The 24,712-nt window shown below is 46.0% G+C and overlaps 1 protein-coding gene across 4 annotated transcripts in view; it reads right to left on the bottom strand.

The window, feature by feature from the left end:
- Positions 1-24,712, bottom strand: part of smim8 (small integral membrane protein 8) — a 42,366-nt gene that overhangs the window by 16,421 nt on the left and 1,233 nt on the right. The window contains exons 1-3 of one of the 4 annotated variants that reach the window (XM_078399820.1): positions 23,502-23,521; positions 19,515-19,673; positions 10,847-16,053 (exon numbers count right to left, since the gene is read on the bottom strand). In XM_078399820.1, the coding sequence (XP_078255946.1) occupies positions 15,898-16,053; positions 19,515-19,649 (291 nt within the window). In that variant the 5' untranslated portion in view covers positions 19,650-19,673; positions 23,502-23,521 and the 3' untranslated portion in view covers positions 10,847-15,897. Of the gene's footprint in view, positions 1-10,846; positions 16,054-19,514; positions 19,674-19,980; positions 20,001-23,501; positions 23,522-24,712 lie in introns of those variants that run through there. The other 3 variants (XM_078399819.1, XM_078399818.1, XM_078399816.1) reach the window with 3 other exon arrangements.

The following is a 24,712-nucleotide window of genomic DNA, read 5'->3' on the forward strand; positions in this document are numbered from 1 at the left end:
ACTTGCTCTGCTGCAAAGAGCAGAACAAAGGGAGAGAGACCCAGGGAAAGGCAAACAGGCTGCTTAACAGAAGATAGGGCTCTTGGAGATGTGGTGTAGCAAGGCTGTGAATACATTTATAGAAAGCCCAATGATTTGAAATGCAATATGTTACAGGAATAGCTGCTATCACAGGGCATCAAGCATTGCAACGGTAAGCCAAAGGAACAATGCAGGATGATTTGCATCGATTTATGAAGGCCAAAGACTACCAAAGATGATACCAGTAGATTTTTTTTTTAAGTGTCAAAGGCGTGAACAAGATTTCAGCGAGACACGAGGACCAGTAGATGCTCGGGATCTTGCACAGAGCACAAAGTGCTGGAGTAACTCAGCGGTGGTCGGGCAGAATCTCTGGAGGACATGGGTAAGCATGGCTTAGGGTCGGGATCAGACTCAGATGAAGTAGTGGTTGGGTAGGGGATTTAGTAATTATTTTGTGCAGCTGAATGTGAATAGATTTGGAGGTGGATCAGACATGGAACATAAACATGTTTATAAACTAGATAGAGACTAGCTCAATCTGTGCAAAGTGAAAGAAGCGGATGAAATCAATGGCAGGAGCATGGAAGGCAACTGAACTATCGTACCAACAACTAGAGAGCAGTCCTGAGCTACTGTATACCTCTTTGAAGCCCCTCGGACTACCTTTGATCGGTCTTTTCTGAATTTTATCTTGCACGTTATTCATGTTATTCCCTACATCATGTATCTATACACTGTGGATGGCTGGATTGTAATCATGGTATTGTCTTTCCGCTGACTGGTTAGCACGTAACAAAGGCTTTTCACGGTACCTCGGTACACGTGACAATAAACTAAGCTCAAGAGAAGATAACATCGATCTGGATGAAACTGCGGCTGTTTCTCGACTAGAGAGGTGTCAGAGGTTATGAAGAGAAGGCAGGAGAATGAGGTTGAGAGGGAAAGATAGATCAGCCATGATTAAATGGCGGAGTAGACGATGGGCTGAATGGCCTAATTCTGCTCCTATCACTTATGATCTTAAGACCTCTTGCTGGATAGACATTGAAGTTAAGAATGTCAGAGCGATAGAGTATTTTCGACATGTGACCAATAGACAATAGATGCAGGAGGAGGCCATTCAGCCCTTCGAGCCAGCACCGCCATTCAATGTGATCATTGCTGATCATTCTCAATCAGTACCCCGTTCCTGCCTTCTCCCCATGTACCTGCAAATGTTCCCAAGGATGATATTTATTCACAAAATGCTGGAGTAACTCAGCGGGTCGGGCAGCATCTCTGGAGAGAAGGAATGGGAGACTCTTCGGGTCGAGAGCCAATGATGATAAGTATTTAGAAGCTGTTCATTTCATAAAGGAACGATTTGACATTCTGCACCATGAACACATTCTACAGATGTGCCGTGGAAAGCATTTTATCGTGATGCATCACAGCTCCATTCAAGACGGCAAGGAATTGCAGAGTTGTGGATGTAACCCAGACCATCACACAAACCAACTTTCCTTCTGGTGACTCCATCTACACTTCACGCTGCCACGGCAAGGCCACCAGCATAATCAAGGATGAGTCTCTCCCCAGTCACCCTCTTCTCCCCTCTCCCATCAGGTAAGAGGAACAGAAGTGTGAAAACGCACACTTCCAGCTGTTGTAGGCAACTGAACCATCCTATCGCCTACTGGAGTGCGGTCCTGACCTACAATATACCTAATTGTTGACCTTCAGATGATATTTAAACGGACTTTACTGGAATTTACCTTGCACTAAACATTATTCCATTAATCCTGTATCTGTACACTGTGGACGGCTTGATTGTAATCATGCATAGTCTTTCCGCTGACTGGACTGCATGCAACAAAAAAGCTTTTCACTGTACACTGGAATTTAGAAGGATGAGAGGGGATCTTATCGAAATGTATAAGATTTTTAAGGGGTTAATAGACAATAGACAATAGACAATAGGTGCAGGAGTAGGCCATTCAGCCCTTCGAGCCAGCACCGCCATTCAATGCGATCATGGCTGATCACTCTCAATCAGTACCCCGTTCCTGCCTTCTCCCCATACCCCCTCACTCCGCTATCCTTAAGAGCTCTATCCAGCTCTCTCTTGAAAGCATCCAACGAACTGGCCTCCACTGCCTTCTGAGGCAGAGAATTCCACACCTTCACCACTCTCTGACTGAAAAAGTTCTTCCTCATCTCCGTTCTAAATGGCCTACCCATGTACCATGACTAAACTAAACTTGGATCTGGACAAAATGACACGTCACAATCTGTTGCTAATGTGTGAAATTCATCTGAAATATGAAGTGGCTGACTGATATAATCTTTCTCCGCTCGCTAGCACTGAAACACTTCAGTGCCAAAAAAAATATGTTATGGCCAGATTTCGCATTGGATAGAAGCACAAGTGGGTTTACGATGTGCGATGTCAGTGGACAAGGTGTGAGTGGTAGATACTTTGAGTTAGTTGATCGAACACAGATGCGGGCCAGGTCACAGAGTGTAAAAGGATACATTAATTATCACTTCCAAAAATAAAAATAATGTTCAAACCCAAACCACAGAGGAAGTGTGGTTACAAGGATGTTGCCAGGACTCGAGGGTTTACGAGGATGTTGCCAGGACCTGAGGGCCTGAGCTATAGGGAGAGTTTGAATAGGCTGTGACTTTATTCCTTGGAGCACAGGAGGATGAGGAGTGATTTTATTGAGGTGTACAAAATCATGAGAGGAATAGATCGGGTGGACGCACAGAATCTCTTGTGAATCGAGAAAACAGAGGACATAGGTTTAAGGTGAGGTGGGAAAAGATTTAATAGGAACCTGAGCGGTAACTTTTTTACACAAAGGGTGGTGGGTGTATGGACGAACTGATGGAGGGAGGTAGTTGAGACAGGGACCATCGCAATGTTTAAGAAACATTTGGACAGGTACATGGATAGGACAGATTTAGAGGCAGGTGGGACTAGAGTAGATGGGACAAGTTGGTCGGTGTGGGAAAGTTGGGCCGAGGGGACTGTTTCCACGCTGTATGACTCTATGACTCATAAGTGCTTCATAATTTTTTTTAAAGTAATGTCAAGTATTATTTTAAACATTTTTTTCTGGGATGCATACAATTTTCCACTTAATAGCATATTTCCTGTTGCAGGATGATCAAAACCGAACACAATACTCCAGGTGCAGCCTCACTAACATCTTGTACGACTGTAATAAAATGTCCTGACTTTTACACGTAATTCCCTGAGTGATGAAGGCCAGCAAGCCTTTTTCATCACCCTATCTACTGGCCATGGCACTTTCAGGGAAGTAAACATAGAAAATAGGTGCAAGAGGAGGCCATTCGGCCCTTCGAGCCAGCACCACCATTCAATGTGATCATGGCTGATCATTCTCAATTAGTACCCCGTTCCTGCCTTCTCCCTATACCCCCTGACTCCGCTATCCTTAAGAGCTCTATCTATCTCTCTCTTGAATGCATTCAGAGAATTGGCCTCCACTGCCTTCCGAGGCAGAGAATTCCAGATTCACAACTCTCTGACTGAAATCTTTTTTCCTCATCTCAGTTCTAAATGGCCTACCCCTTATTCTTAAAATGTGGCCCCTTGTTCTGGACTCCCCAACATTGGGAACATGTTTCCTGCCTCTAACGTGTCCAACCCCTTAATAATCTTATACATTTCGATAAGATCTCCTCTCATCCTTCTAAATTCCAGTGTATACAAGCCTAGTCGCTCCAGTCTTTCAACATATGATAGTCCCGCCATTCCGGGAATTAACCTAGTAAACCTACGCTGCACGCCCTCAATAGCAAGAATATCCATGTACCTGTATGTACCTGTACTCCGTGATCGCTTTGCTCCACAACACTCCCCACAATTTCACTCCCCCCAAATGTTTTCACCATCCATTCCAATCTTTCCCCCATTGATCCCGAATGATCAGTTCTTAGCTGGGGCCTCAGCTTCGTACCTGAAATGACCATCCTAAAGAATTCTGCGCTCTTCATAAGTGAACTCGCCTTACACATTCTGAACATTAAACCCAAACTCCATCCAGGATCTATGATCCACCTGGATCCCCCCCCCCATTAAGTGGTCTCTTACTATTGTATTTTTCCTTAGTACCTAATCAGATGTACAGCACTTTGGTCAACGTGGGTTGTTTTTAAATGTGCTATACAAATAAAATTGACTTGACTTGACTTGACTTGTAAACACAAAAAGCTGGAGTAACTCAGCGAGACAGGCGGCATCTCTAGAGAGAAGGAATGGGTGACGCTTCGGGATCCGAAACGTCACCCAATCCTTCTCTCCAGAGATGCCGCCTGTCCCGCTGAGTTACTCCAGCTTTGTGTGTCTATCTTCAGTTTAAACCAGCATCTGCAGTTCCTTCCTACACTCTTACTACAGTCACTGCATGAAGGGGACATTAACTTCCTCGCATTTCCATTTCTACTCACTCACTCCAACCCACCCCCCCCCCCCTTCCGATACTTGGAGGATGGGTTGATTGTAAACATGTATAGTCTTTCGGCTGACTGGATAGCACACATCCAAAAAAAGCTGTTCACTGTACCTCGGTAGATGTGACAATAAGCTATAACTAAAAAACCTAAAAGATAAAAGTTATTCCAGCGTGTTGCGGTCTTGCCCAGGGATGACTAGGGTGCCCGCTGTCTTGGGAAGCTGCCCGGTGGACCGAGGTCAGTCGGGTTAGGGACACTGTAAACGGTCGGAGCCAGACCCAGCCCCACATACTGGGATCTTTTATTCTGCACTCTTGACCCTTCCCAACACCCTCCCTATTAGGAGTCATGGAGTGATACAGCGTGGAAACAGGCCCAACTGGCCCACACCGACCACCGTGTCCCATCTACACTGGTCCCACCTTGCCTGCATTTGGCCCATATCCTTCCAAACCTGCCCTATCCATGTACCTGTCTAAATATTTATTAAACATGGGGATAGTCCCTTCCCCAACAACCTCCTCTGGCAGCTCTTTCCATACACCCACCGCCCCAGTATGTGTGAAAAAGTTACTCCACAGGTTCCTATTAAATCTCCCCCCCCCCCCCCCCCCACCCTCCCCTCACCGTAAACCTATGAGGGAGCATCCCTCTCCCGATCAGAACTGCCCCCTCCATCGACTCCTTTAAGTCCAGGCTCAAAACATATTTCTACTCCCTAGCGTTTGAGGCTCATTGAGGAGGCGCTGTGAACTGTTTGCGTGCTACTGTATGTTTTCATTTTTTTTTTCTATTGGAACCTAATCAAATGTACAGCACTTTGGTCAACGTGGGTTGTTTTTAAATGTGCTATACAAATAAAATTGACTTGACTTGACTTGACTATGTCCTCTGGTTCAGGATTCCCCTGCTTTGGGCACGAGACTGGGATGCATACGACCAAACAGAACTCCAGGTGTGGCCACACCTGTCCTGACTTAGACAATAGGTGCAGGAGGAGGCCATTTGGCCCTTCGAGCCAGCACCACCATTCAATGTTGTCAAAGCTGATCATTCTCAATCATTACCCCGTTCCTGCCTTCTCCCCATACCCCCTGGAGATTAAATCTCCATTGACACTTAATCCACAGTGAATACTTAAGAGCTAGCCTTAAGAGCTCTATTTAGCTCTCATAGAATTGGCCTCCACTGCCTTCTACACTTGATGGGCCGAATGGCCTAATTCTTCTCCTAGAACTTATGAATTCAATGTCCAAAAGGACAGCTTTTCACTGTAGGTCGGTGCATGAGATAAACCCAACAAGCCCATGCGGTAGAGCATTGGGGGGTTAGGATGAGGGGGTAACATCTCACCGAGGATGCACTTGTGAGCGTCCTGCTGGATGAGACCATGTGTCGGCTCCTTGTACCAGGTGGGAAGTCCTGGTCTCCCACCGTCTGGGGACACAAGCAGCGACCTCCTGGATTTGATATTGAAGCACCAAGTGTCCATGCGAGCGAGGGCTGGGCCGGTCCGGGGGGCTCGCTGCTGCTGCTGCTGCTGCTGCTGCCGCCGCTCACTGCCCGCCCGCCCGCCGGACGGTCCACACCTTCACCCCCGGGGGCTCCGGTCTCCAGGGAAACTCACCCCTCGCTTGTTACAGTGACGCCGCCGGCACCGTGGGCTGCACATCACTGCTGACCCGGGGAGGGGGGAGGGAGAGAGGGGGGAGAGGAGAGGGGGAGAGGGGAGGTTGAGAGAGGGGAAGGGGAGAGGGGGAGAGGAGAGGAGGAGGAGGAGAGGGGGAGAGGAGAGGTTGAGAGAGAGAGAAGGGGTGGAGGAGAGAGGGGGATGCAGGGGGGAGAAAGGGGGTGGGAGAGGAGAGGGAGAGGAGCGAGAGAGAGAGAGAGAAGGGGTGGAGGAGAGAGGGGGATGCAGGGGGGAGAAAGGGGGAAGAGGCAGAGGGGGGTGGAGGGAGAGGGAGGGGATGGACGGAGAGTGTGGAGGGAGAGGGGGTGGTGGGAGAGAGGGGGGGTGGAGAGAGAGAGAGAGAGGTGGTGTGGGGTGGAGGGAGAGAGGGCTGGAGGGAGCGCGGGTGGGGGGGGGGGAGAGAGAGAGGGGGTGGGTGGGGGAGAGAGAGGTGAAGGGGAGAGAGAGGAGGGGGAGAGAGAGGAGGTGGAGGGAGAGGGGTGGAAGGAGAGGGGGTGGAGTGAGGGGGAGGGGTGGAGGGAGAGGGGGTGGTTTACTGGGAGAGGTAAGGTGGAGGGAGAGGAGGCATTGGAAAGGGAGGGAAAGGGGAGGGAGAGAAAGGTGGAGAGAGAGGGGGAGATGGGGGAAGGAGTGGGGGGGGGGGGGTGAGATGGAGGTGTGGAGGAGGAAGAATAGGGAGGGGGAGGGGGGGAAGGGAGCCAGAGAAAGGGAAAAGGAGGAGGGAATGGGGAGAATCAGGAATGAGGGAGAAACGAGATGGGGAAAGGTGTGGATGAGGGAGAATATGGCGAAGGAGGGGAGAGTGGGTTGGGTGGAGAGAGCGAATGGAGGGGAAAGTGGTGAGTTGGGGAAAGGAGTTGGGAGAAAGCGAGGAGGTGCTGAGAGTGAGTTGGGGGGGGGGGAGAGTGATTGGAAGATGAAATGGAAAGTGTAAAAGGGTGAGAAGAAGTGAGAGTAAAAAAGGAATGAGGGATGAGATGGGGAGGGAGAATGGAGAGAGGAGAGTGGGAGGGAGGGGAAATTGAGGGGGGAGGGAGAAAAGCGAGGGGGGATATTGGAAAGGGAGGAAAAAGGGGAGAGTAGGAAGGGAAAAATGAATGAGGGACGGTTGAGTTGGGGAGAAGTGTGGAGGAGGGAGAACATGTAGAGAGCATCCTGTCCGGCAACATTACAGTCTGGTTTGGGAACACTCTGCCCAGGACAGGATGGCCCTGCAGAGTAGTGCGTTCGGCAGAACGCACCGTGGGAACTACACTCGTCCCCCTGCAGGACCTATACATCAGGAGGTGCAGATCCAGAGCAAGTAAGATCATGAGGGACCCCTGCCACCCCAGTAACGGACTGTTCCAGATGCTACGATCAGGCAAACGCCTCCGCTGTCACGCTGTGAAAACGGAGAGGATGAGACGGAGCTTCTTCCCACAGGCCATCAGGACTGTCAACTTTTATAACCCCAGACTAAATTTTTGTCGACACTAATAGTAACTTATTAACTTTATTTATATGCTGCAACTGTAATTCTTCTTGTGCACAACCCGCAGGCATTGCCACTTTCATTTCACTGCACATCGTGTATGTGTATGTGACAAATAAATTTGACCTGACTTGACTTGATGGAGAGAGTGAGTTGGGTGGGAGCTGGCTCCCACTCAGCCAGTCTCGAGGTTTGCAAGGTGAATGAAACAAGAGGAGACACGAAGTGCTGGAGTCAGGCAGTATCTCTGGAGAACATGGACAGGTGATGTTTCGTGTCAGTACCCACCTTCAGATTGAAACAACAGCTCTGCCTCGACTGGAGTTGTACAGCCCCCTCTCTCGCTGCTCCCCCTCTGTGATTCCTCCTGTTCTCCAGCTCTACGACCACGTTTTAACCCAAACTCGCTACCACAGCCACGTGTGTTACCATTCTACATTTTCCTTGATCACCGTCCCCTTTGATCTCTCGTTTTCACACCTTACCCTTCCATATCTCCATCTCTCCTGACTCTCAGTCTGAAGGGTCTTCACCTGAAACGTCACCCATTCCTGCTCTCCAGATGCTGCCTGTCCCGCTGAGTTACTCCAGCACTTTGTGTCATTCATCAGTGTAAAGCAGCATCTGCAGTTCCTTCCTACACGCTCTGCCTCTCTCTCTACAGTAACACTGAAAATACTGCTATTATTATTATTCTAGAAGTGGGAATGTGCATTATTTGGTTTTATTTCAGTTCAGTAGTTTCTCATCTTTTCCCTCCAAACTTCAGGTGGGAATTAAAACTTGAAACAGTGATGCATTTCCTCCCTCTAGTGGTCATGAATGTTTTTTCTTTTCCATGGATTCAGTTTGAAGCTTTGTATTCATGTGAATATGTTATGCAAGTATGAACACAGATAGCTGTACTACTGAACCAGACCGTTTCTGGCTGGATGTCCTGAAGATGGAATTTGAGTTCAGATTATAGGCTGACTGATACTTCATGAAGGAATGTTTTATTGTTGGGGGTCTGGTCATTCAGTGGAAGGCCTTTCTTAGATTAGTTTAGTCATAGAGTGATACAGCGTGGAAACAGGCTCTTCGGCGAAACTTGCCCACACCAGTATAACAGTATAACAGAGCTTTATTTGTCATTCGTTACCGAGGTACCGAACGAAACTACATAGCAGTCATACAAAAAAAGAACACAAGACACATAACCCCAACACAAACGTCCATCACAGTGACTCCAAACACCCCCTCACTGTGATGGAGGCAACAAAACTTCCACTCTCTTCCCCACGCCCACGGACAGACAGCTCGACCCCGACCGACCCGCACAGTCCCCGCAAGGGGATGGAAGTCCCCGCGGCCGAGTCGCACCGGGTGCTGAAACGTCTCGCGGCCAACATGTCCCAGCTACACTAGTCCCATCTGCCTGCGTTTGGCCCATATCCCTCCAAACTGTCCAATCCATGTACCTGTCTAACTGTTTCTTAAACTTTGGGATAGTCTCTGCCTCAACTACCTCCATGCAGCTTGTTCCATACACCCTCCACCCTTTGTGTGAAAAAGTTACCCCTCAGTTTCCTATTAAATCTTTTCCCCTTCACCTTAAACCTATATCCTCTGGTCCTCGATTCAGCTACTCTGGGCAAGAGTAGCATCTGAGGAATTGAGTCCCAGCCTACTCAACCTCTCCCTATAGCTCAGGAGCTCTAGTCCTGGCAACATCCTCGTAAATCTTCTCTGTACCTGTTTAGTTTAGAGACACAGTGCAGAAACAGGTATTTCGTCCCACCCAGTCCATGCCGACTAGCGATCCCCCTGTACACTAGCACTATCCGACACACTAGAGACCATTTTTTTTTACCATAACCAATGAATCTACAAACCTATAATTTATTCTCAAATTCCTTATTCTCATCTGAATATACATCATACTGCTTCAGAGATATGGTATGTTATTAAGCAGATACTTGATTAAAAGCAATTTTGCCAATAAACTAGAGATCACAGTGTACTTTAACTAGGGATATGAGAACCATGCTAACATTTATAAGCAAGTGGCAGTATCCAATGTTAGAAACATAGAAAATAGGTGCAGGAGTAGGCCATTCATTCGGCCCTTCGAGCCTGCACCGCCATTCAATATGATCATGTCTGATCATCCAGCTCAGTATCCCGTACCTGCCTTCTCTCCATACCCCCTGATCCCTTTAGCCACAAGGGCCACATCTAACTCCCTCTTAAATATAGCCAATGAACTGGCCTCAACTACCTTCTGTGGCAGAGAATTCCACAGATTCACCACTCTCTGTGTGAAAAAAAACTTTCTCATCTCGGTCCTGAAAGACTTCCCCCTTATCCTTAAACTGTGACCCCTTGTTCTGGACTTCCCCAACATCGGGAACAATCTTCCTGCATCTAGCCTGTCCAACCCCTTAAGAATTTTGTAAGTTTCTATAAGATCCCCCCTCAATCTTCTAAATTCCAGCGAGTACAAGCCGAGTCTATCCAGTCTTTCTTCATATGAAAGTCCTGCCATCCCAGGAATCAATCTGGTGAACCTTCTCTGTACTCCCTCTGTGGCAAGAATGTCTTTCCTCAGATTAGGAGACCAAAACTGTAGACAATAGACAATAGACAATAGGTGCAGGAGTAGGCCATTCAGCCCTTCGAGCCAGCACCGCCATTCAATGCGATCATGGCTGATCACTCAATCAGTACCCCGTTCCTGCCTTCTCCCCATACCCCCTCACTCCGCTATCCTCAAGAGCTCTATCCAGCTCTCTCTTGAAAGCATCCAACGAACTGGCCTCCACTGCCTTCTGAGGCAGAGAATTCCACACCTTCACCACCCTCTGACTGAAAAAGTTCTTCCTCATCTCCGTTCTAAATGGCCTACCCCTTATTCTCAAACTGTGGCCCCTTGTTCTGGACTCCCCTAACATTGGGAACATGTTATCTGCCTCTAATGTGTCCAATCCCCTAATTATCTTATATGTTTCAATAAGATCCCCCCTCATCCTTCTAAATTCCAGTGTATACAAGCCCAATCGCTCCAGCCTTTCAACATACGACAGTCCCGCCATTCCGGGAATTAACCTAGTGAACCTACGCTGCACGCCCTCCATAGCAAGAATATCCTTCCTCAAATTTGGAGACCAAAACTGCACACAGTACTCCAGGTGCGGTCTCACCAGGGCCCGGTACAACTGTAGAAGGACCTCTTTGCTCCTATACTCAACTCCTCTTGTTACGAAGGCCAACATTCCATTGGCTTTCTTCACTGCCTGCTGTACCTGCATGCTTCCTTTCATTGACTGATGCACTAGGACACCCAGATCTCGTTGAACTCCCCCTCCTCCTAACTTGACACCATTCAGATAATAATCTGCCTTTCTATTCTTACTCCAGGTGTGGTCTCACCAATGCCCTGTACAACTGCAGCAGAACCTCCCTGCTCCTATACTCAAATCCCCTCGCTACAAATGCCAACATACCATTCGCTTTCTTCACTACCTGCTGCACCTGCATGCCTACTTTCAATGACTGGTGTACCACGACATCCAGGTCTCGTTGCATCACCCCTTCTCCTAATCGGCCACCATTCAGGTAATAGTCTGCTTTCCTGTTCTTGCCACCAAAGTGGAACTCAATTTCCCTTTAATAACCTCTATTTATTAGTTTTTAAATGGAGTAAAATAAAGGATGGCAGTAATTAAAAAAGCAATGACCATTCCTGCAAAAGCACATTCAAATTGCATCTGCAAAATGTAGTTAACATTGAATGAAGTAATAATAAAGACTAGTATTAGTAAGTGATCGGGCTACAAAGATTCTTCTGGTTTACTACTGCAATCTTTCAGAAGTAATCTGCTGTTTTTACCCAGATTGGCCTGTAATGTGACCCTGAGTTCACCCACGCTATTGGCTGGTTCTCAACTACCTCCTAAAAATAGCCCACCAACCCACTTAGATGTCATAGAATCATACAGCATGATACAAACTCAAAGACCTTTATCCATGCTGGCAATCACCCATTTACACGACTGCTGTTTATTCCCTCTCACATCCCCATTACTCCCACCTCTTTCCCCATCCCAGTCGCTCACCTACACTCAGAGCTACTTACAGTAGCCAATTAACTTGTCTGGGACATTGTTGGAAACCGGAGCACCTGGAGTAAAAACCCACGCAGTCCCAGGGAAAATGTGCAAACTCCTCATGGAGCTGTGATTGACCGTGATCGCTGGCCGTGATCGCTGGAGCTGGAGGCAGCTGGGATTAACTGTTATGCCATGATGCCTCCCTTAAGTGTTGTGTTAGAGTAGGATTGCAGTGGCTCGTGATGGCCTTCTCAAGAGCAAGTGAGGATAGGCCAGAACCTTGCTAGACATGCCCAAATCCTCAAATATGAATAAAAACATCCCACTGCACATCACAGAAGCATAAAGAGGCCAGAGTTACTCCAACCAAAAAAAGGTGTTAGGTGCGATACTGAAATTTTACCAATTATTTGACGCAGTCAAATGATGGCGTGAAGGGTGCCAGGCATGCGTAGAAGGACTGAAGTGAGTGTTGTTTGGACTCAACTTTTGTTCACTACAGCCATTACATGCATCGACGGACATTGATGCATCATTTAAACTACTTTATTAGATAGATTAGAAATGCCATCACAAGTTTTCATCCCTGAAATTACAATAAAGCATTATTTGAGCTCAGTCTTTAATTTCCCATTTATTTTAACAAACGAATCGTCATCCATCCTAATCTTGCACCCAGAGTAATTTGGAATCATGTCCTTGGTGAGCTGTGAATCCTTTTATTGCCATCACATAAGAATTCCACTGCAATTTTATTCTAAATTCTTGGCAAATGTGCCTGCATTCAAGAAGGGCTGCAGGGAAAAGGTTGGGAACGACCGGCCATTCGCGACACAGTCCAAAACAAGCATAATTTGTTCAACTACCTGTATAATGTATGCAAGTGGAAAAAAACATTGACATTTTATTCAGAAACAGAATCTCAGGTATTGTATATTCTAATCCCTGTGGATTTTGGATTTTTCCTTTTTGTACATGGCGCCAAAATATGGTGACTGTGCACTGGTGAGCTATGCAAAAAAAATAATTTCACTGTGCGGTGCATTCATGACAATAAAGAACCACTGAACCATTGCACCATATTCAGTGCATTTGATTCCATATTCATGGTTTTACATAACTCTTTACAGCAGCAAGGAAGCATTTTGCAAAATCCAGAACTTGCAAGATGGCAGAACTCTGGCAGGGCTGTGGAGTCGGAGTCGGAGCAATTTTGGTGCTGCTGGAAACATAGAAACATAGAAAATAGGTGCAGGGGGAGGCCATTCGAGCCAGCACCGCCATTCATTGTGATCATGGCTGATCATCCACCATCAGTAACCCGTGCCTGCCTTCTCCCCATATCCCTTGATTCCACTAGCCCCTAGAGCTCTATCTAACTCTCTCTTAAATCCATCCAGTGAATTGGCCTCCACTGCGCTCTGTGGCAGAGAATTCCACAAATTCACAACCCTCCGGGTGAAAAAGTTCCTTCTTACCTCAGTTTTAAATGGCCTCCCCTTTATTAGACAATAGACAATAGGTGCAGGAGGAGGCCATTCGGCCCTTCAAGCCAGCACCGCCATTCAATGTGATCATGGCTGATCATCCACCATCAGTAACCCGTGCCTGCCTTCTCCCCATATCCCTTGATTCCACTAGCCCCTAGAGCTCTATCTAACTCTCTCTTAAATCCATCCAGTGAATTGGCCTCCACTGCCCTCTGTGGCAGAGAATTCCACAAATTCACAACCCTCCGGGTGAAAAAGTTCCTTCTTACCTCAGTTTTAAATGGCCTCCCCTTTATTAGACAATAGACAATAGGTGCAGGAGGAGGCCATTCGGCCCTTCAAGCCAGCACCGCCATTCAATGTGATCATGGCTGATCATTCTCAATCAGTACTCTGTTCCTGCCTTCTCCCCATACCCCCTGACTCCGCTATCCTTAAGAGCTCTATCTAGCTCTCTCTTGAATGCATTCAGAGAATTGGCCTCCACTGCCTTCTGAGGCAGAGAATTCCACAAATTCTAAGACTGTGGCCCTTAGAATAAAGGGGAGGCCATTTAAAACTGAGTCGGAGTTGGATACACAAGAAATCAAGGAGTCTGAGTCGGGTGTATTGGGTATCGACTCCACCGTCCTGAACTCTGGAGCAAAATATACACACCTTATTGAATAAGGCATACCAATCCTCAAACGTGGCAGATTCGGTGAGGTTGGTGACCTCCAATATAAAATCCCTTTAACAGAAAAGCCTAACTCTAGTATTCTCAGATGTTGATGAACCTCAGATGTTGTGAATTTCCTTAATTTTATTAGCAAGAGCTAATTTCTTTTAAAGCTGATTGACGTTGCCCTTTTGCCATATTTGGCATAGTGAAACAAGGATTTAAGAACATAGCAAATATGGCAATCAATACATTGCACAAGCATAATGAAAGGCAAAAGTGGCAGAAAAGTGACTAAATTGGAAGGCAACTTAAAACAAAGTCCTGCTTCTCTAACTGGATTATTTGAACTTCAGAACAAGGCTTTCAACCCGAAACGTCACCTATTCCTTTTCTCCTGAGATGCTGACTGACCCGCTGAGTTACTCCAGATTTTTGTGCCTATCTTCGGTTTAATCTGCACTTCCTCCCTTCAACTTTATTTCATGAATATTTAGTCCGTTTTAGCAGTACTTCGCTCAGCCACTAGTTGGAGCTTTTCATAATGGTGGCTTTCCATTTTCTTCCACAGATGCTGCCTGACCCGCTGAGTTCCTCCAGCATCTGATTTTCTTTATAATGGCTGCCGTGTAATGATCTGTGTTAATGTGGGGAGCTAAACTCCCGTTTGATCAGAGAGATGCTGATTATAGAACAGACATAATTTAACATAAATTTTCATAAATAGGATTAATGGAAAATATTGAGAATTTGAGGTGTACTTTAGGAGGCCCGTCAGAGTAAGCTTAGAAAATTTCCACAATATAGAATGACTGAAGTATGGAATTCTCCATAATCAGCAACTGATGCTGTTAAATATTCTTTTACAACCTTGGATTGACAATTTTTTATTAACCAAAGGTTCTATGGAAAGTGCAAAATGCAAATACACAGAGAGCAATACTCTTGTTCCAATGTCCCACCTAGTCTTCACAAAATACTGTTAGCCTGAAGGTAGATACAAAATGCTGGAGTAACTCAGCGGGACAGGCAGCATCTCTGGAGAGAAGGAACGGGTGACGTTTCGGATCGAGATCCTTCTTGATAAAGTCTCGACCCGAAAAGTCACCCATTCCTTCTCCAGAGAAGCTGCCTGTCCCGCTGAGTTACTCCAGCATTTTGTGTCTACCTTTGATTTAAACCAGCATCTGCAGTTCTTTCCTACACATAGTGTTAGCCTGGTTGCGGGAGCTTTGAGGGAGAAAAGATTGGCATGCTGAGTGGGAGACACAATGGTCAAACGCCAACAAACGCGCGGAGCAGGAAGCAGCTTGTAAAATTTTAGAAACAAGGAACTACAGATGCTGGTTTATACAAAATGGCATAAAAGTGCTGGGGTAACTCAGCGGGTCAGGCAGCGTCTGCTGATCGGCACAAAATGTTGTAACATTGCGGGGCATGCAGCATCTCTGGAGAGAAGGAATGGGTGATGCTTCGGGTCGAGACTTTATCAAGAGACTCTTCAGACATGTTGAACATCCTCTGTTGAACATGGATAGGTGACGTTACGGGTTGGGACCCTTCCTCAGCCCAATGTTTAGTTAAATTATAGGCAGCATGTTGCAGCTGCACTCCGTCTCCGAGATGATGTTGCATAAGTTAAACAAGCTATTATAACTGAAAATAGATGGAAAATGGGATGCCGATAAAAAAAATTATCCAAGCACCCAAGTGGTAACTATGAAAGCAAGTCATGATATTGAAGATAAGACACAAAAAGCTGGAGCAACTCAGCAGGACAGGCAGCATCTCTGGAGAGGACTGGGTGACGTTTTGGGTCGAGACCCTCCTTCAGACTTGTCAGGGGAAAGGGAAACAAGAGATATGGATGATGATATTGAAGTGTCTTGACCATGATGCAAACATTTTCAGTGTCATCTTAACGATGCAACGCTATCAAAAGTTGGAATAAATACTTAAGCAGTTCTTTGGCTGCAGTTCTACGTGCTGATTTCCCTCATATTTTATTCCCACTTTGATGTCTTTTGCCTTGTGTTTCTTCTTCCTTCACTATCAATGGCTTCATACAATTCTTTGTTTTCTGTTGTGGCATTCAAATAAGCAATGTAACTCACACAAAGTGTGATGGTCACTAGTCCGAAAACCATCACAGGTTTATTCTGTTGCATAAACACAAAGGCAGAAATTAGTTTCTAAATGTGTAGGAAGGAACTGCAGAAGCTGGTTTAAACCGAAGATAGACACAAAAAGCTGGATTAACTGCTTGGGCAGCTTAGAGCCCAGTGGTATGAATATTGATTTCCCTAACTTCAAGTAACCCCGGCATTCCCTCTCTCTCTATCCCTCCCCCACCCAAATCACACCAGCTTCTCGTTTTCACCCAGCAAACAGCTAACAATGGCCTGTTTCCTTTATTATCGTTACTTTTTGCATATCTTTCATTCCTTGTTCTTTATCTCTCTACGTCATCATCTATATCTCTCGTTTCCCTTACCCCTAACCAGTCTGAAGAAGGGTCTCCATCCAAAACGTCACCCATTCCTTCTCTCCAGAGATGCTGTCTGTCCCACTGAGTTACTCCAGCATTTTGTGTCTAATTAGTTTCTAAAAATTTCATTGGAATCTCTTATATTAGAAAACATTACTGATTATAATGCACAAAACAATGTTTTACACCATTCCCTTATCACTACTTAATAATTCCTTTCGTAAGATTCCAGAAGGCATCAAAATAATTCTTTCTGTACAAACCAATACCTTGGATTATATGTTCAATGCACTAAGAATGCACAGAGCATTAAAATAATTATGAGTTAGGATGCAAGCATAACACCTACGTAGAAAGCATTTCACTGGGACGCATCACAGCATGGTTTGGGAACAGCTCCATCCAAGACCGCAAGAAATTGTAGAGAATTATGGACGCAGCCCAGACCATCACACAAACCAACCTCCCTTCCGTTGACTCCCACCAGCCACCAGGCCACCAGCATAATCAAGGACGAGTCTCATCCCGGTCACTCCCTCTTCTCCCACCAGGCAGGATGTACAGAAGTGTGAAAACGCACACCTTCAGATTCAGGGACCACTTTCTTCTCAGCTGTTATCAGGCAACTGAATCGTCCTACCAACAACTAGAGAGCTCATTAAAGACCCTCGGACTATCTTTAATCGGACTTTACTGGACTTTATCTTGCACTAAACGTTATTCCATTTATCATGTATCTGTACACTGTGGCTGGTTTGATTTAAAATTGGAAAGCACGCAACAAAAAAGCTTTTCACTGTACCTCGGTACACATGACAATAAACTAAACCAGCACTAAAAGAATTATGAGTTAGGGTGCAAGCACAGCACAGTGCCTACGATACCCTTTGATTCAACCATCAGAGGACATTTATTTCCTTACGAGAGATAATTTTTTTCTATTCTCCATACTAAACACTGACAAATAATATACAGTACATGTTTTGGGCAATGTGGTTGAAAGGAGATTGGCAGATTGCAACACCCATGTGTAGGTCGGCCGGTTCAAAGAGGGAGGTAAAGGTTTGTCTTGAGGTGTAAATCAGAGACAAATTAAATCTGAATTACCATGAGTGAAAAGAAACGAATGCTGGAAATGTGAACCCGGAAAAGCTGGGGACTGGCTTCCAACACGGTTCCATCATAACCTTGAGAAAGAGCACTCGGTCTTCTGACATTGCAAACTCAGGACAAGAGAATGTCCTGAGTTTGTTTAGTTTAGTTTAGAGATACAGTACGGAAACAGGCCCTTCAGCCCACCGAGTCCGCGCCGACCAACGATCCCCGCACGCTAGCACTATCCCACGCTCTAGGGACAATCTACAATTTTTACCTAAGCCAATTAACCTGCAAACCTGTACATCTTTGGAGCGTGGTAGGAAACCGGAACACGCCGAGAAAACCCACGCGGCCACGGGGAGAACGTGCAAACTCCGTACAGACAGCACCCGCAGTCAGGATCGAACCCGGGTCTCTGGCCCTGTAAGGCAGCAATTCTACCGCTGCGCCGCCGTGCCGCCCTTTTCAGGTACTGTGGCCTTTCCAGTTTTTATTCTCTCTCCTCCTTTTTGGTATTTCAGATTTCATTTGCCTCCCTCAGACACTCCTTTACCACCCTCTCTCAGCCGACACCCACCACCTATGCCATTCCATCTCTCGTGATCGCCACCTGATCAGAGACCTTCCCTTTTGTTCTCTCTGCCCATTACCACTTTCCTCACAACTTAAAACTTGTTGCATTTCTAACTTTCTAACTTCTGCTGAAACATGAACTCCCTTTTGCTCCCTACAGTCACTGCTTGCTCTGTCGGGCACGTCCAGCACTTTTTATTTTGGGTTTTCAGCATCTGAGTAGGAAAGAACATCTCAGAATTTTGAACTTACAATAATGGGAGACTGTTCTTCTATTGACATAGAACATAGATCGGTACAGCAGAGGAACCGATCTCTCAGCCTACAATGTCGGTGCTGAATGTGATACTAATCTAAATTGATCCCTTCTGCCTTCACGAGATCCATTTCCCTCTATCACCCTACATATTCATGTGCCTATCTAAAAGACTCTTAAACGTCTGCATCGTATCTGCTTCCACCACCACCTCTGGCAACATTGTCCAAGCACCTATCACTTTCTGTGCAAAAAACTTCCCCCACACATTTCCTTTAAACTTTTCCCCATCATCTTAAAACTATGCCCTCTCGTGTTTGATATTTCCACCTTGGGACAAAGGTTCTCTGCACCCTACCTCTGCCTCTCATAATTTTATAAACTACCTGGTCTCCCTCAGCCTCTGATCCTCCATAGATAATATTCCAAGTTTATCTAATCTCTCTCCCTGAATCTGGTGGTGTGCGTTTTTACACTTCCATACGATTTGCCCATCAGGCAAAGGTTTAGAAATGTGAAAACGCACACCACCAGATTCAGGGACAGTTTCTTCCCAGCTGTTGTCAGGCAACTAAATCATCCTAACACAACCAGAGAGCAGTGCTGAACTACAATCTACCTCTTTGATGACCCTCGGACTGTCCTTGACCGGACCTTGATGGCTTTGCCTTGCACTAAACGTTATTCCCTTATAATGTATCTATACACTGTAAATGGATTGATTGTAATCATGTATTGTCTTTCTGCTGACTGGTTAACAAGCAACAAAAAGCTTCTCATTGTACCTTGGTAGACGTGACAATAAACTGAACTGAATAATCTAATCCAGGTAAACCTCTTCTGTAGAACCAATGAGCTGCAGATGCTAGCTCATACCAAATATAGATGCAAAGTGCTGGAGTAATTCAGCAGGTCAGGCAGCATCACTGGAGACGTTTTGGGTCGGGACCCTTGTTCAGACTTGAAATCTGAAACGTCACCCATCCTTTATCTCCAGAGTCGCTGCCTGACCCGCTGTGTTATGCCAGCATATTGTGTAAACCTCTTCTCTACCCTTTCCTAAGCCTCCACATCGTTCCTGTACTGGCGACTTTAAGTGCGGCCAAACCAATGTTTTATGAAGTTGCAAAGTGACTTGGCTTCCATATCATTCACCATAACATTTAAAAAGAATAACATCCAAGTTTAAGTGAAAATTCCCTTACAGGTTTAATGAAGAGCTCTGGATTAATAGCTCGGAAAAGGCTGGTGGTTCGGATTCCCCTCAGTCCTGGACTTTTGTAACCAGTATCCTTTGGAGGCTCCGTCCTTGAAACAGTGGGATCGGGTGAAGACGCCATGCTGACAATGCCCAATTTACGATCCTGGACATTAAGATAAACACCATTTAAAAGGAAAAATTGTTCTTCACAATGATTTCAGCTGTTATGCTCCACTTTGGATATTTTTAAGATTTAGGAAATGGGGAATATGCATAGATTTTGTGGCCACTGATATAAGACAGTTAATACTAAGAGTTCCCAAATTTAAACTTGAAATGGAGGTTAGAACGTCCTGGAGTAAAATAGTACTACGATTTTCATGGGGGAAAATCCATTAAAATGTTTTAATTGCAGTACATCAAAATTGGCTTTCTGCACTATTATTGTTTGTTTTTGTTTATATTCTTACCTGCAGCAGCACAACAGAATATGTATAGTACTCTGTAAACAACATAATAAATGAGAAAAAGTTTTATATATATATATATACATATATCTATATACTAAAACTCTCGTTTGTTATCTTGTTTGTGACTGAAATTCAGCCAAAACGGTACACGATAGCGCAACAATTTTAGGTCCACCTTACTCACCATTGTCACTTTAGTGATAATGCAAGCAGTTTTATTGAAATTGGTATTATATTTTTAGTTATTCACATTTTTAAGAATAAAAGGAGGGGATGGGGAGGGGGGGAGGAGTTGAGGAGAGGGGGGGGGGGGGGTGGACAGGGTGCTGCACCAATGCAGGAGAGGTTTGGACCCAGCGGGTCCACTTGGTCTAGTATGTAATAAACGAGAGGTTATATATATAGACATATATACAAAACTTTTTTTCTGGTTATTATATTGTTTAGTGCACTATATTTACATATTCTGTTGTGCTGCTGCAGGTGAGGTATAGGAGTAAAGAGGTTCTTCTGCAGTTGTATAGGGCCCTGGTAAGACCACATCTGGAGTATTGTATACAGTTTTGGTCTCCTAATTTGAGGAAGGACATCCTTGTAATTGAGGCAGTGCAGCGTAGGTTCACGAGATTGATCCCTGGGATGGCGGGACTGACATATGAGGAAAGATTGAAAAGATAGTGGCTTGTATTCACTGGAGTTTAGAAGGATGAGAGGGGATCTTATAGAAACATATACAATTATAAAAGGACTGGACAAGCAAGATACAGGAAAAATGTTCCCAATGTTGGACAAGTCCAGAACCAGGGGCCACAGTCTTAGAATAAAGCGGAGGCCATTTAGAACGGAGATGAGGAAAAACTTTTTCAGTCAGAGAGTTGTATATCTGTGGAATTCTCTGCCTCAGAAGGCAGTGGAGGCCAATTCTCTGAGGTGAGAAAAAATTATTTCACCCAGAGTTGTAAATTTATGGAATTCTCTGCCACAGAGGGCAGTGGAAGCCAAATCACTGGATGGATTTAAGAGAGAGTTAGATAGAGCTCTAGGGGCTAGATTAAGGGATATGGGGAGAAGGCAGGAACGGGTTATTGATTGGGAATGATCAACCATGATCACCATGAATGGCGGTGCTGGCTCGAAGGGCCGAATGGTCTCCTCCTGCACCTATTTTCTATGTCTATGTCTAAGTAAGAATTTTATTTTTCTGTCTGGGACACATGACAATTAAAAAAACTCTTGACAGAAAGTGTTTTCTTTCTGTTAAGAGTGAAAGGAATGTTCAGCAGGAAGGAATGTTCAGTATTTTTTATTTATAAGAAAATAACTGCAGATGCTGGTACAAATCGAAGGTATTTATTCACAAAATGCTGGAGTAACTCAGCAGGTCAGGCAGCATCTCGGGAGAGAAGGAATGGGTGACATTTCGGGTCGAGACCCTTCAGTCTGAAGAAGGGTCTCGACCCAAAACGTCACCCATTCCTTCTCTCCCGAGATGCTGCCTGGCCTGCTGAGTTACTCCAGCATTTTGTGAATAAGTATTTTTTATTTTATTGTCACAGCATTAAAAGGATTTAGTACATCGTAATTCCTTAGCCCACTTTGCCACATTGCAGTGTATGGTCAATAAACTGGGAGGGAAAAAATAGACAAAACAGCAGGATATAAATTTTCATAAAGGCCTGCATCTTTAGATTTTTTAGATTTAGAGATACAGCGCGGAAACAGGCCCTTCGGCCCACCTGTTCCGCGTCGCCCAGCGATCCCCGCACTTTAACACTATCCTACACACACTAGGGACAATTTTTTACATTTGCCCAGCCAATTAACCTACATACCTGTACGTCTTTGGAGTGTGGGAGGAAACCGAAGATCTCGGAGAAAACCCACGCAGGTCACAGGGAGAATGTACAAACTCCGTACAGACAGCACCCGGAGTCAGGATCGAACCTAAGTCTCCGGCGCTGCATTCGCTGTAAGGCAGCAACTCTACCGCTGTGCCACCGTGCTGCCCTTTATTAAATGTCTTTATAACAAATTATCTTGTATGTTATTTGCTATCAATCCAGTGACAGTTGAGTCTGCAAATTACATTGAATTGGTAATTTTCTATTTTGACACCAATCAACAGCGGTATGGTGGCACAGCGGTAGAGTTGCTCCCTTGCAGCGCCAGAAGACCCTGGTTCAATCCAGACTACTTGTGCTGTCTGTGCAGAGTTTGTAGTTTCTCCCCCTCGGTATTCCCCGGGTGCTACCATTTCCACCTACACTACAAAGACATACCGGTTTGTAGGTTAATTGGCTTCGATAAAAATTGTCAATTGTCCCTAGTGTGTAGAATAGTGCTAGTTTTGGGAATCGCTGGTCGACGTGGAAGGGCCTGTTTTCTCGCTGTATCTGTAAATTAAACTAAATTAAGTCCTGTGTTTTCTTCTATCTAGTTCATTACTGTCCAGTTTCGTTTATCATCAAATCTTTATGGTAAAGTCTTTCTTTCCAATCTGTCCGCCAGAAACAAAACCACATTCTCAGAGAAAAAGAAATTTGAGATACCGTCGCCATGACTACTGCCAACAAACCACTCATTCATAAATCGGTCTGGAGACTCAGCCTTCAGCCGGATGGTCACATCGCACAGCGAACCGGCTACTTAATAGACAATAGGTGCAGGAGGAGGCCATTCGGCCCTTCGAGCCAGCACCACCATTCAATGGGATCATGGCTGATCATTCTCAATCAGTACCCCGTTCCTGCCTTCTCCCCATACCCCCTGACTCCGCTATCCTTAAGAGCTCTATCTAGCTCTCTCTTGAATGCATTCAGAGAATTGGCCTCCACTGCCTTCTGAGGCAGAGAATTCCACAGATTCACAACTCTCTGACTGAAAAAGTTTTTCCTCATCTCAGTTCTAAATGGCCTACCCCTTATTCTTAAACGGTGGCCCCTTGTTCTGGACTCCCCCAACATTGGGAACATGTTTCCTGCCTCTAACGTGTCCAACCCCTTAATAATCTTATACATTTCGATAAGATCTCCTCTCATCCTTCTAAATTCCAGTGTATACAAGCCTAGTCGTTCCAGTCTTTCAACTTGAACTTTATTCTGTTTTAAAACTGTTTCTAATTTTGTGTCACTGGGTTGTCTAAATTTATACTGATTAGCTAATTAATTTATTGCATTGTATGGAAGGCGCAATCCCAATCTCATTGTACCCCTGTACAATGACAATAAAGATATATTGTATTGTATTGTATTGTATCTTTCACGAGTTTGCATGTTCAATGACCCAAAGAAAGGCTCTCATGGAAACAAGGTGTGCAAGTGCAGGAATTTATATCCAAAGTTAAAAATTAAACCCTTCTCCCATTCTGCAGACATATTTTCTACAGAACACACAAAAAAGATTTTAGATTTAGATTTAGAGATACAGCGCGGAAACAGGCCCTTCGGCCCACCGAGTCCACGCCGCCCAGCGATCACCCTATTTTCCCCCCCTCATACTCTTATACACCTCTGTAAGATCACCTCTCATCCTTCTGCTTGCCAAGGAATAAAGTCCTAGCCTGCGCAACCTCTCCCTATAGCACAGGCACTCAAGCCCTGGCAACATCCTCGTAAATCTTCTCTGAGCGGAAACAATCAACTGTACTTCAGGGAAAACACTTGCATTCCTTGTTTATTAATTATTGATTACTAATTCATTGTATTATTGAATATTTGTGTATTTATTATGCTGCGTTACAGGACCTGTTAAGCTGCAGAAGAATTTCGTTGTTTCGGTACAATTTTGACAATTAAACACCCTTGACATTAGTCTTCACTGCAGGCAGGGGTGATGGTTTGCAGTGGACCCTGCACTGTTAATGACCCCATGGTCACTCCACCTCCTCCTGCAGCTCCCACTGTTCGTACCCCGCCACCCCCCTTCTCCCCGCCCCAGTCCAATCCCCCTCCCACCTCCGTGGTTCACCCCCACTCACCACCCGCCCTCCTCCTCTGCCCTTCCTCCAGTACATGCTCTCTCCCTCCCCACCCCTGTTCACCCTCTCCCCCAGTTCACCCTCTCCCGCCCCCCCCCCCCCGTTCACCCTCTCCCTCAGTTCACCCTCTCTCTCTCTCTCCCCCTTCTCCAGTTCACTCTCTCTCTCCTTCTCCAGTTCACCCTCCCCTCCCAGTTCAACCTCTCTCTCAGTTCACCTTCTCTCTCCCCCCAATTCACCCCTCTCTCTTCCCCCACCAGTTCATCCTCTCTCCCCTTCTCCAGTTCACCCCCTCTCTCCACTTCACCTTCTCCCTCTCCCCCCCGTATCACCTACCCTCTCTTTCTCCCCCCCCCCCCCCCCGTATCACCCACCCTCTCTTTCTCTCCCCCCTCTCTAGTTCTCTCTCTCACTCTCTCCCCAGTCCCACTGCCTCTTCCCCAGTAGTTCACTCTCCCCACGTTCCTCTTCACCCTCCCCCCCCCCCCGGTTAAAACCCTCCTCCCACGCAGTTCATCTCTCCCCACTGCCACCCTGGGGCCCATCTGCAGCCTCCCCCCTCACACCCCCCTCCCTCCTCCTCCTCCCTCCTCCTCCTCCCTCCTCCTCCTCCTCCCCCCTCCTCCTTCCCATCGCCCCCCCCGGGGCCCATCTGCAGCCCCCCCCCCTCCTCTCACGGCGGGTCGGTGCTGATCCGCGGGGATGGGTTGAGGGGGTTCTTGGCCCGCAGGCCCCCCCTGCCCTGCCTGAGGCCCA

This window comes from Rhinoraja longicauda, chromosome 5 (genome assembly GCF_053455715.1).
Source record: "Rhinoraja longicauda isolate Sanriku21f chromosome 5, sRhiLon1.1, whole genome shotgun sequence".
Taxonomy (NCBI): Eukaryota; Metazoa; Chordata; class Chondrichthyes; order Rajiformes; family Arhynchobatidae; genus Rhinoraja; species Rhinoraja longicauda.